General features: G+C 42.6%; 1 protein-coding gene across 1 annotated transcript in view; it reads left to right on the forward strand.

Annotated features, from left to right (window-relative positions):
- The window catches only part of LOC124138244, a 38,190-nt gene extending 23,217 nt beyond the window's left edge, over nt 1-14,973 (forward strand). Inside the window, exons 4-13 of the mRNA XM_046504798.2 lie at nt 178-315; nt 1,038-1,192; nt 2,621-2,723; nt 3,976-4,116; nt 4,693-4,828; nt 5,636-5,770; nt 7,346-7,482; nt 9,957-10,091; nt 11,792-11,863; nt 12,772-14,973. Of these exons, the coding sequence (XP_046360754.2) occupies nt 178-315; nt 1,038-1,192; nt 2,621-2,723; nt 3,976-4,116; nt 4,693-4,828; nt 5,636-5,770; nt 7,346-7,482; nt 9,957-10,091; nt 11,792-11,863; nt 12,772-12,864 (1,245 nt within the window). The 3' untranslated portion in view covers nt 12,865-14,973. The remainder of the gene's footprint in view (nt 1-177; nt 316-1,037; nt 1,193-2,620; nt 2,724-3,975; nt 4,117-4,692; nt 4,829-5,635; nt 5,771-7,345; nt 7,483-9,956; nt 10,092-11,791; nt 11,864-12,771) is intronic.
- The last annotated feature ends 1,557 nt before the right edge of the window (nt 14,974-16,530 follow it).

The following is a 16,530-nucleotide window of genomic DNA, read 5'->3' on the forward strand; positions in this document are numbered from 1 at the left end:
ACAAACTCAACTTGTGATCTATTAATTGTTTTGAAATTTTCAATCACCATGTTTTATTTCAGCCTGATAAATTTGGATAGGTGTTTGATAATTACTTTGGTCACAGTACAATAAGTAAGCTGTTTTCATATTCATAAACATTTCCATTTGATATGTGGATTATCTCCCCTGAAACAGGAAGAGGTCATTGATCATCAAGTGTCCAAGAATGACAAGTCACCTGTTGATTGGAGATTCAGAGATAAACTCATGGAAAGACTAGAGAGAGCGTCACGGTGCCAAGAAGATATGTGTGAAGACAGAGACTGTGCGAAGGTATGTCATGGAAGAGGCTGTGTGAAGGTATGTCATGACAGAGGCTGTGTTAAGGTATGTCATGACAGAGGCTGTGTGAAGGTATGTCATGACAGAGACTGCAAAGGTATGTCATGGAAGAGGCTGTGTGAAGGTATGTCATGACAAAGACTGCAAAGGTATGTCATGGAAGAGGCTGTGTGAAGGTATGTCATGACAGAGACTGCAAAGGTATGTCATGACAGAGGCTGTGTGAAGGTATGTCATGGAAGAGGCTGTGTGAAGGTATGTCATGGAAGAGGCTGTGTGAAGGTATGTCATGGAAGAGACTGTGCAAAGGTATGTCATGGAAGAGGCTGTGTGAAGGTATGTCATGGAAGAGGCTGTGTGAAAGTATGTCATGACAGAGGCTGTGTTAAGGTATGTCATGACAGAGACTGTGCAAAGGTATGTCATGGAAGAGGCTGTGTGAAGGTATGTCATGGAAGAGGCTGTGTGAAGGTATGTCATGGAAGAGGCTGTGTGAAAGTATGTCATGACAGAGGCTGTTACGTTGAGCCCTTCTACAATCTTTGGTGAATTGACCCATTTCATTTCAATATTCATTCTTTGGAATTTCTTGAGAATGATATCATGGAAGATGTGAGGAAAGCAAACAATATATGTTCCCAATACTATATCATCAAATTCCTGGTCCACAGTGTTTGGATTCTCATTTGCTGATTGCCTCTGATTATTTTCAGGCCAAGAAAATCCTGACAATGTTTGAGAACAACATACAGGTCCAGGCAAGCCTCGACAAGGAGCAGGAAACAATTCTGCTGGCCTTGAGATGTCATGGAGAAAGATGTGACAACATCAAGTGCCCTATGCCATACTGTGCCCTGCTGATTGATGTGTAGGTAGCTCTCACTGTTGTAACCATGGTAACACTCACTTAGGGACCAACCTTTTGATATTCCGGGGAGGAGGGGTTTGGATTTTTTAAAAATTAAAAAATAGTCACATATAAAAGGATTTTGTAAAAAGTATATGTTTGCATAAAACAGTGATTTGTAAAATATTAATCTTTTGCTTAAAGGAAAAAAAAGTATGTTATGACACACTGACCCCAAAACTATTTCTGTCTCTGTCACACAAACCCAGCCTCCCCCTACTCCGACCAAAAGAGTCCCTGGTCATACTGTACCTTGCTAAATGATGTGCAGGTAGCCTTAAGCATTGCGGGGCAGTGGGGTTAAGCACTCGCTCATTACGCCGAAGGCCGAGTTCTATTCCACACATGGGTTTAACGTGTGGAGCCTATTTCTGGTGTCCTTGACATGCTATTGCTTGAATACTGTAAATCTTGAAATTAACGTGAGCGTGAATTAAATGCGAAAAATGCGAGTGGTCTTGGCTCGCATTATTAAACATCGCATTTATATCAACAATAAGATATTTTGGATAGCAGAAATACCAACTTAGATATACGCTGAAAACAAACAACTATGTATTCCACATCACTGTTTATTGAGCAGCACTTGTAACAAGTATATAAACATTGTCATTCAAACACTAATTACATCCTGTGAATTGTCACTCACCCAAACAGTGTCTTTGTTCTTTGCGACTGCGTCAAGGTCCAACACGAGCCAGCATGCATGTTTTGTTTTAGCGAAGTAATCTACTCAGTGCTAATAAGCGGTGCTATTTGGTGTGTGATTGGATTAATGTAAGGCTGGATTAAGGTGAGGATTCACATGTAAACCTGACAGAGGACATTTTGTTTAGATATAAATCCACTGAAGCTTGAGAGGAGGGGGTGTCGCATTCATATTGAGTCGCATTTTTGGCTTGGGGCCAGCGGTCGCATTCTTTTGGAAACGCATTAATTTCACGTTTTACAGTATTGCTAAAAGCGGCCCAAAACCACACTCTGGGGTGATTTCATGCAAGAGTCTCTAAGCTGAGGACCATTGTCATGAACCAATGGTAATCGTCCTTGCACTCAGCAATATTCCAACTATATGACGGCGGTCTTAAATAATCAAGCCTGGACCAGACATCCCAGTGACTGACATCATGAGCATCGATCCATGCAATTGGGATACAATGACATGCATGAACCAAGTCAGCGGGCCTGACCTCCCGATCCTGTTAGTCGCCTCTTAAGACAAGCATAGTTTCCTTTTACAGCAAGCATGGTTGCTGAAGATCTATTCTGACCCACTTCTTCACGGGTATAATCGTCCTTTTAGACCTATTGGTAATTGACAGGGAAATTAGCAAAATGATCGACCCACGATATAATAAGATGTTTGTATGCCGTGTGTTGATGTTGCAGGGAGCCGTGGGATCCGATGGAGGCCATCTCCCGGATCCGGCAGCAGCTGGACATCATCCTGGAGATGACCGACACCAGCACAGAGCCGGGCCGATTCCTCCGCGTGAGTACATGCCTCACTTTGTCTCCGCCGCAATAAGCAGATATTGAGTACTAGTCCCTGTACAGTATCCATACAAATTTGTGTGTAGTACTGTGTACAAATATGTTACATTTTGATATGTGCTTTTAAATGATAATGCTATCAGAAATCCTTTCACCTGATGGAGTAAGTGCATATTCAGAAACATTGGGTTTCTCATTGTAAAGAAGTTGACATCCATAAATTCTCTTCCTTAGAAACCCTGTATCACCAAAGATAAAACTATTCCTAAAAGGGTTCAGACATGAAAGTATGACAGGCGCAATTATATGTCACTCTCTCACTACCGTGGCAATACATTCATGCTGTCCTACATGATCCATACATTTCAGTTGAGTCCGAACTGCCAGTACACTGGCCCAGTACGGCTCTCTCACTGTAGAGGCAATACATTCATGCTGTCCTACATGATCCATATATTTCATTTGAGTCCGAACTGCCAGTACACCAGCCCAGTAGTGTGCCACTCTCTCACTACCGTGGCAATACATTCATGCTGACCTACATGATCCATATATTTCAGTTGAGTCGGAACTGCCAGTACACTGGCCCAGTACGGCTCTCTCACTGTAGAGGCAATACATTCATGCTGACCTACATGATCCATATATTTCAGTTGAGTCCGAACTGCCAGTACACCAGCCCAGTAGTGTGCCACTCTCTCACCTACATGATCCATATATTTCAGTTGAGTCCGAACTGCCAGTACACCAGCACAGTAGTGTGCCACTCTCTCACCTACATGATCCATATATTTCAGTTGAGTCCGAACTGCCAGTACACCGGCCCAGTAGTGTGCCACTCTCTCACCTACATGATCCATATATTTCAGTTGAGTCCGAACTGCCAGTACACCGGCCCAGTACGGCTCTCTCACTGTAGAGGCAATACATTCATGCTGTCCTACATGATCCATATATTTCAGTTGAGTCCGAACTGTCAGTACACCATCCCAGTAGTGTGCCACTCTCTCACCTACATGATCCATATATTTCAGTTGAGTCCGAACTGCCAGTACACCAGCACAGTAGTGTGCCACTCTCTCACCTACATGATCCATATATTTCAGTTGAGTCCGAACTGCCAGTACACCAGCACAGTAGTGTGCCACTCTCTCACCTACATGATCCATATATTTCAGTTGAGTCTGAACTGCCAGTACACCGGCCCAGTAGTGTGCCACTCTCTCACCTACATGATCCATATATTTCAGTTGAGTCCGAACTGCCAGTACACCGGCCCAGTACGTGAAGGAGAAGACTGGATGGTGTTATCGCCACTCAGTAAATCCCACAACGTGGTCCTAATTTCTGACATCTTTCCCACCTCTAGGGCTCCAAGTGTTCTGAAGAAGGTAAGACATCTCCTTGCTTCTTCCAGCTTTACTTTCGGTCATAACTTTGGTAATCCGCATTCATATGTGGAGAGTGAATGAGTGAGTATGGTTTTATTTGTATTTTATTCGTATTTTATTTGTGTTGGGGACTTCCATGGAAATGTAGAAGTACAGGACCTGATGCTTACATCTGTATGGAACACAACACTCTCACTTGGAGATGTTGTGAAACACTCTCACACTTGGAGGTGTTGTGAAACACTCTCACACCTGGAGGTGTTGTGAAACAATCTCACTTGGAGATGTGGTGAAACACTCTCACACTTGGAGGTGTTGTGAAACACTCTCACACTTGGAGGTGTTGTGAAACACTCTCACTTGGAGATGTTGTGAAACACTCTCACACTTGGAGATGTGGTGAACAATCTCACTTGGAGATGTTGTGAAACAATCTCACTTGGAGATGTTGTGAAACAATCTCACTTGGAGTGTATACTGGTGTTTAGATGTTGTGATGGTGTATAACGGGTGTATACCGGTGTTTAGATGTTGTGATGCTGTAATGCTGTATAACGGGTGTATACCGGTGTTTAGATGCCCCTGCTGGAGCTGGACCATCAGTGGCATGTGTACGAGAAGATGCGGAGTCTGTCTCACCCCAACCTGGTGGAGCATCTGTGGGTCATGGAACAAGGGAGGGACCTCCTCATCTGCACACAGTTCATGGGAGGTAAGGGCTGGCCTCCAGTCATCGTTTCAGGGACTTGTCTCAGGTCTTAACTAAGTACCCTTGTTAGACCATTTGGAGAAACGACTGTGATATTGATCAAAATTGGATGTTTTTATGTTCTTTTGTTCATAATTTCTGAGGAATTTGGAAATTCTAAATTCAACTTGGGATTTTTTACCTTTATTTGCTGCAGATTTTGGCTGAATATCTGCCTCTGAGCAGGTCTAGATAACTCCCTGAGTTAACTGAGATTGAACATTAAAATGATTTACACCTCACATTCCACTCAATAGTATCAAATACGCGGAAACATGCCCTATTTATGTTAAATATAAGAGTTTTTTTGGGGAAGCACTTTATTTATGTGTACTTGAAGTGCTGTGATAAACAATCTACATCACTGTGTATGCAGTATCGAACAAAAGATGCTGTTGTTATGTGGAGCATTGCCCAGAATGATATTTACAGTGTTAGTTTGTTTACCTTGTGAACCTATAGTGACATCATTCTATTATTTTAACGAGGCCTTCATTTTGTTCAACCTCGAATGTAGTCAAGATGCTTTAAATTCCATGTTTTTCCTGATCAAGGTTTTGCGTTTTCAATTAAACCGAGGAGGAGTGTTTTGACTGCAGCATGTGTCATACAGGTTTACATCTTTTAGAAGGACTCTCTACAGCTTTTTCGAACTTTTGACGGAACTTGCTGAAGTCATCAGTACGTTTGAGTTGTTAAGTCAATGTTGGACTGATTTAGGTTGTGTGTGTTCTCTTGGCTCCCTCTAACACGAAGTCTTTCACGTTACAGCTGGAAGTCTGCGGCAGGTTTTACGAGAGACGAAGAAAAAGCTGGCCTGGAAGACAACAGTCAACTATATGCAGCAGATCATCCGGGGGGTGTTGGCACTCCACGACAGACAGATCGCCTACATCAACTGGACAGGTCAGTAGGGGGCGTTGGCACTGCATGACAGACAGATCGCCTACATCAACTGGACAGGTCAGTAGGGGGTGTTGGCACTGCATGACAGACAGATCGCCTACATCAACTGGACAGGTCAGTAGGGGGTGTTGGCACTGCATGACAGACAGATCGTCTACATCAACTGGACAGGTCAGTAGGGGGTGTTGGCACTGCACGACAGACAGTGTTTACATCAACTGGACAGGTCAGTAGGGGGTGTTGGCACTCCACGACAGACAGATCGTCTACACCAACTGGACAGGTCAGTAGGCAGTGTTGGCACTGCAAGACAGACAGATCGTCTACACCAACTGGACAGGTCAGTAGGCAGTGTTGGCACTGCATGACAGACAGATCACCTACATCAACTGGACAGGTCAGTAGGGGGGTGTTGTCACGGTAACAGACAGACATCTACCCCAACTGATCCTATTAGTCGCCGCTTGCAACAAGCATGGGTTGCTGAAGACCAAACAAGTATGGTAGCCACAAACTTGACGCGGGGTTACACACTCGCAGGAGGTCCCCAAAATGCTATGCATCCTTCACTCTCCTCTGTATTACACTTGTCCCCCCCAGCATATAATGGAGGGGGGGTGGGGGGGATATGTCATCATCTGGCCCCGTGATCATGAAAGTGATCTATTTTGCTAAGCCAAATTTTGTCTTAAGTTTTTAAGATTTTGCTTAACTAAGATTCAGTCTAAGACTGGATCTTGAAACGGTCCTTTCTTTGTTGTTTTACTTCAAACTTTAAGGTTTCTTAGTTTTGCTATAGTAGGCGCTGGGAGTTTATCATGTTGTACGTTAATTGTACAACAACTCCAAGCTGGCTATCAATGGGTATTGTGCCCAATTGTGTTTTATCAGTATCAATCTCATGTCTTTACAAGTAATATAATGTTCAGTCTAAAGGGTTATTTTCAGGCAAAGTTTAACTGCTTGCATGCGAGCATGTCAATGGCTAATTGTAAAAACACTTTCTTTTAGCAAAGGGAGGTAATAAGAACTGTAGCTTCATTCGTGACCAACTCGTGTTATTCTTGGACAAGCCAAATAGCGACTCGTGCCCCTCTCATGGCCATTATTGCGACCAGGTTCCGTCTTAGCGCAAACGGGCATACCTGAAACAGTTGTCAACTCGTTGCGTAATAGGTCACATATATTTCCCAATATATTATATATATTTCAGATGCAATTTAAAGCACATCTGGACATGCGGAATTATACACTATGATTGAACACATTTCACTGTGCCTTGGGTATATTTATAGATGCCAAACATATGTCAAATCAAAAATTATTTCTGAGGGTTCTTTGACGAAGAACTTGAAATCATACGCACATTCTGATTGGTTTGTTGTATTTTCGCACATAACATTCATCGACAGGGATAAGAGTCTTCTTGCAGGTCACGGAAAGGGGCGAGTGGTGACGAATGCTGTAGCTTGTGGCAGATAACAACCTTCAGGGCAAGGGAGACTACTCCCATTTTAGTTAACTAAAATAACCCTTGTTTACACATATTGCTGAAAAAACAATGTTTGTTTTCAGCTTGCAACATTTTGCTGGATGAGACACGTCAGGTGGCCAAGGTGTCCAACCTGTCAGTGTCAGCGAACCTGGAGTCCCACGCTGTGGACTATGGAGGGATGAAGCATGCACTGCCTGCAGCCATCTTGCCACCAGAGGTAGGTTCTAACTTGCTAGTTTACAACAGACTGATAACATGGTCTTAGGTTTCAATAAACATCTTCCATTGGTTAAATGTTTTGACTTAACCGTTCATCGACCAGAAGAGGTTGTGTGATCATATTAGCGTTCATCTGTCCGTTAATTTCACACAGTTTAGCCGTTTTTGTGTAATAAACCCGGGAACGCCTCAATGGTCTAATAGATGTGCCCGGAGAGAGGAAGGTTGGTGGTTCTATCCCCGTCCTCATCATTGTACCTGTTTCCCTGCCTAGAATTTGGCATTAAGAAAATAAAACAAGGACTTTATTCGGCTTCCAAAACAAACCTATTGGGGGCGTGGCCTAAATCGACCTTCATAGAAGTGACAACTGTTTTCATTGGCTGATGTTTGCCTCGTACATCTATCTTTTGGTTATGAGCCATATACATATACTGTTTCTGCTATTTCTGTTTATCATACAAAAATAGAAACATGGTAATCAAATAGATGCACATACAGAAAAAAACCTGTAAATTATTAAGTATTACTAAGGCGGAGTCAGGCGGTCTGGACCTTGGCCTGATCTTCATGATCGTTGAAATTGCGCAGTAAGGGGATTCCCCTTAGTGGCGAAAGTTTTCGTTTGGGGGTCGTTTTCGGCTGTCATTTATTTTTGTCCTTTTAACGCTATTTCCATTTTTTTAAATTTCATTTTGGTCAAGCATTTGTGATGCGAGTATGCCCTAAAATATGGAAATCGACAAAGTTGCCTTCAGACTTTACTATACGAAATAAGTGACATCGATCGGCACAATAATGAAAAACAAGTCCCACCCATTCTATTATCAGCCAATCAAGACACATTTGTCTGTTAGTGGGTCTGGCCTAAGGTTGTTTTTAGGTTTTGGAAACAAACACAAAGGCAGTGGGTTGTTTAACCAACACCAATATACAGTAAACTACTGTTATAACCATAGTTATACTGTAAGCCATAGTTTGTTATAAGCATATGTACAGCATATATACAGCAAATGGCCGGGACCCAAAAGAAATTTGTTATGTCCAGCAGTTCGTAAGCGTGTTTGTTATAAAAGTAGTTTACTGTAGTTATTAGACCATAAACTACTGTGAGGCTGAGGTTTGGTCATGTGACTTCATAAAGATCCCATCTAGGCCGAATAAGGAAATCTGAATATTTGCTTGTGTAGCGACCATAAAATACCAGAGGCCAAGCTCCTCACACCGATAGCCCAGTCGGGGAGCTCAGTCAAAGCTCCCCACTGTGAATAGGTGGCCACAACCATGCTATGAGTTGAACTCGCAACCAAATGACCGTTATGTTTACAAACGAGTGATGACTGTCGTGGCGCCGAATACACTTTCCCCTGCTAAATTACTTATTTTGTTTGTCGATTTGAATTTCTATTTCATTAAATCTATCATGTCATTGATATAGTAAGGGAGAAATTAGTTGATATTCTGTAATTTCGAACCAATCTGATTATACAAACAACAAAGTTAATTCATCTGGAAAACGTGGTCAATCGTAAACCGTTTCAAAATTAACTATGATGGCATTCCCAAAGACATAAACGAAAGTATGAACGTCACTACATTTGGGGTTAGAGGGCAAATTTCAAGATTCTTGTAATGGCCGCGCCCACACTGGTGGCAGCGATGTTACTGAGAGTGTAACGAAGGTGTCACGCGCTGGGAAGGAGCTTGACCAGAGCCCTGTGATGGGATTCAAACCACCAACCTTCTGATCTGAGTTTGTATGCTTTGTCTACATGGCCAAAGAGAACAACCCTGTGAGCAAGCTGACAGGGTATGGATGTTGGTCTGTGAGAAGACTCCACGCCCTATGACCCTCGTTTAACCAGTCGTGGAAATCCATCTTCGTGATAATATGTCTGTGTCAGAGAGAGTTTGTTATTCCCTGCCACGAAGTGGAAGGGGGATACAGGAATGGGTGCTGTTTGTCGGTCCTTCTGTCCATCCGTCATGTTTCGTTTCCAGAGCAGAACTCAAAAATTTTGAGAGATATCTTAACCAAACTTGGCACATAGATAGGTCTAGTGGTAAACTGGTGCCTTTTGATAATTTTGGATTTTTAAATAAAATGATTTTCATTTTTTCATTGCAATGACATGACTTTGACAGAAAATGGCAGTAGTACCTGTTTCTGGAGCGTATCTTGAAAACCATGCAATATTACTTCACCAAACTTGGCACATAGATAGGTCTAGTGGTAAACTGGTGCCTTTTGATAGTTTCGGATTGTTGAAAAAAAAAAATTCCGAGTTTCCATAGCAACAACTTCGACTTAGACAGAAAATGGCAGTAGTACTCGTTTCCGGAGCAGATCTTGAAAACCATACAATATTTCTTGCCTTCCACACAACCAGACATGTCATATTGGTGAACGATATGAGTATTTCATGCCTGATACCCTATTCCAGCAGTTATGACTATGTTTCTCTCCCTCAGCTACTGGGGCCAGTGCCAAGTGTCTGCACACTGTCGGACTCCTGGGGCTGTGGCTGTCTGCTGCATGAACTCACCATGGGACACAAGATCTGGTACCGCTACCGCCACGAAACTAGAGACGCCGTGTGGAAGAAGGTACAGCATTTTGTACAACCTCGCCGACATGGATCCTTGTTAGTCATTATGAGCGGCAGTGTCTTCTTGACCTGTGGCTGCAACAAATCTTGGTGGTCTGTCAAGGAAATTTTCATTTTGTACAATGAACCCAGAATAAACTTGAGTTCAAGGAAATGGGAATAAAATTAGGAACTTTTATTACACATGTTACAAGTTCACAGTCGGACAGTTTGAGACATCTCCTGAGACCTACAGTGGGTACCTGGGTAGGGTCGTGTAATAGGGGATGGGTACCCGGGTAGTAAATTTGGACTCGTCCCAGCCCTATATAGTTCCCTATGCTGGTCGTTAAAGGTTTGGGTGGTCAGACTCAGTGACTTGGTCAATTGCTTGTGGTCAGCGTTGATCATTGTGGCAAAATGACACCAAACATTCCGATTTTGTCAGTGCCCTTACCCAAATTTTTTTCATGAAATTATTAACATGCTTAAAATATCATGGAGAGCAAATTGTTGTGTACTACAATCTCATTTAAATCTGACCGCCTCCGTGGTCTTGTGGTAGAGCGTCCGCCCGGAGAGCGGAAGGTCCAGGGTTCGATCCCGGGCCGTATCATACAAAAAGACGTTAAAAGATTGTACTTGTTGTTACCCTGTCTGGCGCTCGGCATTAAGGGGTTAAAGCAAGGACTGGTCGGCTCGGAGTCAGTATACTGTGTCTGAGTGGGGTATTCATGTTAAACTGCGGCATGGTATCTCAGTGAGCTAGCACTATAAATCGGCATCAGTCCGGACTAGTACAAGCAGCCACACACACACATACACGTGCATGCACGTCGCTATATAAGTGCAATAATCTTGGACGCGACGTTAAACCCAATTTCACCTCACCTCATTTAAATCAGATCTGAAGGCTACCAGACCGCCCCTATGAAAGTGTGGAGCTTTTACCATGTGTTACTTCACTTTTGTCTAGGCCTTAACCAAAAATGAAGCCCAAACCTGCATCATGGGACTGTTTCTATAACTCTTTTTCACCCCACTGATTACTCTGAAGCTTCCATAGGTTTCGGGGGGGTCGGGTAGCCTAGTGGTTAAAGCGTTCGCTCGTCACACTGAACACCCGGGTTCTATTCCCGACATGGGTACAATGTGTGAAGCCCATTTCTGGTGTCCCCTGCCGTGATATTGCTGGAATATTGCTAAAAGCGGCGTAAAACCATACTCTCACTCACTCACTCCATTAGGGTTAGCATCCCTGTGTAGTGTCAATCACGGATTTGTCTGGTCCAGACAGACTGCTGCCCATATATATACCTTGAATATTGGACTGGTGAAAAAGTATCTTCACTCAAGCTCAGACTCCGAACAGACACTTCAACATAGGTGCATGTTGAACTTAGGTCTGTCCTCAGCAATGATCTCTGTCCTGTGTTCAGAGTGGCCGCTTATCATTTTTATCTGGAGAACGCCACACTCAAGATTATTTAGTTATTTCTAACCGTCCTATGTGGTGGGGTAGGCTAGTGGTTATAGCATTTGCTCGTCATGCTGAAGGCCAGTGTTCAATTCCCGACATAGGTACAATGTGTGAAGCCAATTTCTGGTGTCCCCCGTCATGATATTGCTAAAAGCGCCGTAATGCCAAACTCACTCTTGCACTCTAACTGTCCTATTATTAGTCTGAGGTATGACACAATTGCCATGTCTGTTTTACAGCTTCAAGGCAAGGTGCCGCCTATAGCCAAGGACCTCGTCAGGTGGCCAGATATTTTTCAAGCGTGTTGGCAGGTAGGTCTCCTGCTTTATTTGTACATGGTAATTCAGATATATCTCAAAGAACGTCGAAGAACGAGGCATGGTGTATTTCACGATAAAACATTGTTCTATCATGACGTCACTTCTGGAGATTCGAATATGCGCTCACAACTTGATGACGTCATATATTGGACAACGTTATTTTTGAGAGGGAAGTGTCCAGTAAGTTGTTCCCTATAGATGTAGCTGGGCTACACAGATAAGGTAGAGTGACCGATGTGAGGATTGTGAGAATATGCGGGAAATACCAAACGTAATGTGTCTCAAATGGGGTATTCATATCATAATCATGGCATGGTATCTCATTGGTTTAGCACTATAAAAAATTGCCCCGTCTCTCCTTGCCCCACCTCTCCTTGCCCCACCTCTCCTTTCCCCACCTCTCCTTGCCCCACCTCTCCTTGCTCCACCTCTCCTTTCCCACGCCCCACCCCTCCTTGACCCACCTCTCCTCGCCCCACCTCTCCTTGACCCACCTCTCCTTTCCCACGCCCCACCCCTCCTTGACCCACCTCTCCTCGCCCCACCTCTCCTTGCCCCACCTCTCCTTGCCCCGTCTCTCCTTGCCCCACCACTCCTTGCTCCATCTTTCCTCGCCCCACCTCTCCTTGCGCCATTTTTCCTTGCCCCACCTCTCCCTGTCTTCCTTCTTTCCTCGCCCCATCTCTCCTTACCCCACCTCTCCTCACCCCGTCTTTCCTCACCCCACCTCTCCTTACCCAAACTCTCCTCACCCCACTTCTCCTTACCCCGTCTCTCCTTGCCCCACCTCTCCTCGCCCCACCTCTCCTCAGCCCCGTCTGTCCTCATCCCATTTCACCTCGCCCCACCCAACCTGAAGCCATTTTTGTAATGATGTCATGCTAAACCTTTTACTGCAGCCGGGACTTCTGAAGCGGCACCCTCTGAAGCACATCCAGCAGATGCTGACAATGACGCTGACTGCCACCACTGAGACCAGGCAGGACAGATGAGGACAGCATGTGTGTGGGGGAGGACATACTGACCTGAATCAAACACTACTGAAACAATGTTACAGAGCTGTGCCTTCTTGTCAGACTGCATCAAAAGTTCTTGGAAGCATTTCCTTCGAATTACTGGTGTGTGTAGAGTTAGGACCACTAATTTCTGTTCTGGAGGGATCCGTGGAGGTCTGGGATTCTTCTTGGGTGTTACAGAGCTATGCCTTCTTGTCAGACATCATCAACAGGTCTTGGAGGCAGTACCTTGGAATTACTGGTGTGTGTAGAGTTAGGACCACTAATTTCTGTTCTGGAGGGATCCGTGGAGGTCTGGGATTCTTCTTGGGTGTTACAGAGCTATGCCTTCTTGTTAGACAGCATCAATAGGTCTTGGAGGCAGTACCTTGGAATTACTGGTGTGTGTAGAGTTAGGACCACTAATTTCTGTTCTGGAGGGATCCGTAGAGGTGTGGGATTCTTCTTGGGTGTTACAGAGCTATGCCTTCTTGTTAGACAGCATCAATAGGTCTTGGAGGCAGTACCTTGGAATTACTGGTGTGTGTAGAGTTAGGCCGGACCACCAGTTCGTGTTCTGGAGGGATCTGAGGAGGTCTGGGATTCTCCTGAGGACATGTTCACTTTTAAATAACATGAATAGATTGTCAAATAAATGCAGAAGTTCTATGCCACAACACACTCCCAGACTCCCTGGGACAATTGTCGACCATGTTGCACAGACAATCACAAGCAGCAGCACCTCAACTTTGCTCAGACATATGTAAAGCCACAAAAAAAACAGATTGTGTCTCTAGTCTTTTGGTTTGACCTAAAATGATACATCAATGAACACATGTTTATTGTCAGTTCAAAAAAATACAGACTAAAAGCACCTGTTCCATTGTGTGACTGCACTTTCATTTTTCATTAAAGCAGGTTAGAGTAACCTGCCCTTGGTTAAATGAAAAGGCAGAACACGTTCAGGGACCAGAAACAATACTTTTTTTCGGGGGCCTAGCATAGGGGTATTGTCTTTATGCTTGCATCGTAATGGCTTCATGTGAGTTAGATGGCCTCTTCTTCCTCTCAGCTATTAACTACCATCCAGTCATGCCAAGATTACAAACACACCACAGATGGCCACACATACGAAGCTTATAGGGCAATAAGTCCTTTAGCTCACCCGAACCATAGTGTCATTGTGTAGTTTAATTTAGCAGCAGCTTTTGTTATTTCATAGTCATACTTCTTTAGGGTTACTGCAATGTAAATATGAAAAGTTGTATATAGCCTGTTATGCATTTATAATGTTATTCTTTGTATTCGTACCCATTGTGGTCAACTCATAACATTTCAGTTGTGACTGAGCTCAAACATACCATTGATGTAGCATGATCTGACGTCTGTGCTCAAACTACCGTATATCACAGTGTATAAAGCTTGTTTCTTTCATATCACAATAGTTATTCTATCCATGACAGAAACAATTTTAGTAAAATACAGACAAACATCAAGTTTATATGTGGTTAGGAAAATAGCACAAGATGATACATTTAGTGCATTTTAGAGGCTTGTGACTGTCATGTTCATTGGTCATGTGTCATGATAGAATGGCATGTTCACTGGCCATGTGTCATGATAGAATGGCATGTTTGCTGGCCATGTGTCATGATAGAATGTCATGGTTGCTGGCCATGTGTCATGATAGAATGTCATGTTTGCTGGTCATGTGTCATGATAGAATGTCATGTTTGCTGGCCATGTGTCATGATAGAATGTCATGTCATGTCAAGGCAATACAACCTTCCATAAAATACTAAGCTGTGCCATGAGTTCCTGAAGAAAGAGTAAAATGTTCATTCAGTGAAAGCTGAGCTACTGATAAGCTGCATAAAATACCCACTAAAAATATTCAAAACCCAATCACTTTCAATTAACTTGCGTACTGAAGCACATCATTCAGCGAAAAACTCAAATGTTTATAAAACCTGCAAATACATACTCAATGAAGCTTTTTCAGCATGCATACAACGGAACTAATTTCTGAAACACAGTTACAAGCTAATATACTTTCCGAGTCAAGCATATATTTAGAACAGTTATATACATCAAAAACATTATTTCATTTTTTTAAATCTTAAATGTTTCCCTTATTTTGGGAAAAACCAAATAGAGTGATGAATAGATAAGTGAAAAAATATTGGTTATGCAATGAAAAATGTAATAACCCAAATAAAATAGAAACCTTCGAGTAAAAACTCAATTGCTCAAAAAGTTATCTGGAGATCTGAATTTAAGGTCATGACTGAACAATGAATACACCAGTTTGGGATTTGATATTGATAGTGATGTGAAAACTGCTTCAGCAAATCCGTGATTTCATTTCACTACCGTATATGACCAAAGATAAGTCGGTTATGGTAAATCATCATGTCTAGTGATGTTTAATCGCAAATTCCACATTTTCATTGACAAAGTTTGTTATAGCATTGTTCATTCAACTGAAATGATACGATGCAGATTTTTTACAAACAGAAAAAGAGTTTGATGAAAGTGTAACCGATACATAAGCCAACATCTTTCTGCAGAATCTTTTTTCTGGTCCTCAAAATTTGGCTTATCTGTGGTCATATACAGTATATTCTTTACAGAATTGCATTGCTGAGTATCTTCATGTAATGTGAGTGCAGTATCACTTGCTGTACCTTTGCTCACAGTGAGGTTGTTGGTACCCAGCGATGGTGGTACATCTTCCAGATAATGCCAATCTCATTAAAATCATATCTAAGTTCTCGCTATCGCTATACAAGATCTGAGGACATCTTATTACTGGTCACGTCAGAACGACCTTTCATCCAACCAATCAGAGCGTCTCTTACCAGATCAGATTTTAATGAGATTGAGATAAGGCATTATTATCAGCAACAGAAACTGTATGAACCTGATCAAAATATATGTATATTCAGAAATGTTTTTGTCAATTATATATGCTTGTTATTTGTTAATGCATGACATCTGTGATATACAATCGTTGTGTCTTAACAGGGATTTATCTCGAATTCCAAAGAATGTGCACCTGCCAGACAAAATGGGAAAAAAATTTGTAATACCATATTTGACGTAAAAAGCGCTTAGGGCACTCTCAAAATTAGAAATAGGGGGCTCTTATCAGAATATAATTTTGGTGAGAAGGAAAACAGAGTTGGAAGATCGTAAATTTCGTGGTTTGTGCTGTAAGCCTGAAATGATACAAAAGAAAAGTCTGTGGGTATTATACACGACAGATATATTTTCCAGAATGTATTTGCCCATAATTAAGGGTGCATATATTGATCAATCGGAAGGGGTGCTTATTGGGATTAGCAAATATCGCCGTGGGCGCTTATTATGTCAAATACTGTTGTTTTAAATTGGATTTTAATTATGTCCTTATTTTCGTCAATTCTTAGAAATGGGAATTGTAAATTCAAATTGGGAATTTTTGTTGTCATTTGCTTCAGACTTGGAGCCAAATATCGGCCTCTGAGCAGGCCTAGATAAATCCTTGTCTTAATGTCCACATTAACTACAATGAAATCCCAACGACTACCACTGAATAGCAGCTAGTGCAGAGGTATGTCCAGGTAATTCAGATAAGCAAGCATCATGCATCTGTTTGATTCCTTGTTGATGATACAGAAA

This window comes from Haliotis rufescens, unplaced genomic scaffold (assembly GCF_023055435.1).
Source record: "Haliotis rufescens isolate VD_foot unplaced genomic scaffold, xgHalRufe1.0.p SCAF_5, whole genome shotgun sequence".
NCBI lineage: Eukaryota > Metazoa > Mollusca > Gastropoda > Lepetellida > Haliotidae > Haliotis > Haliotis rufescens.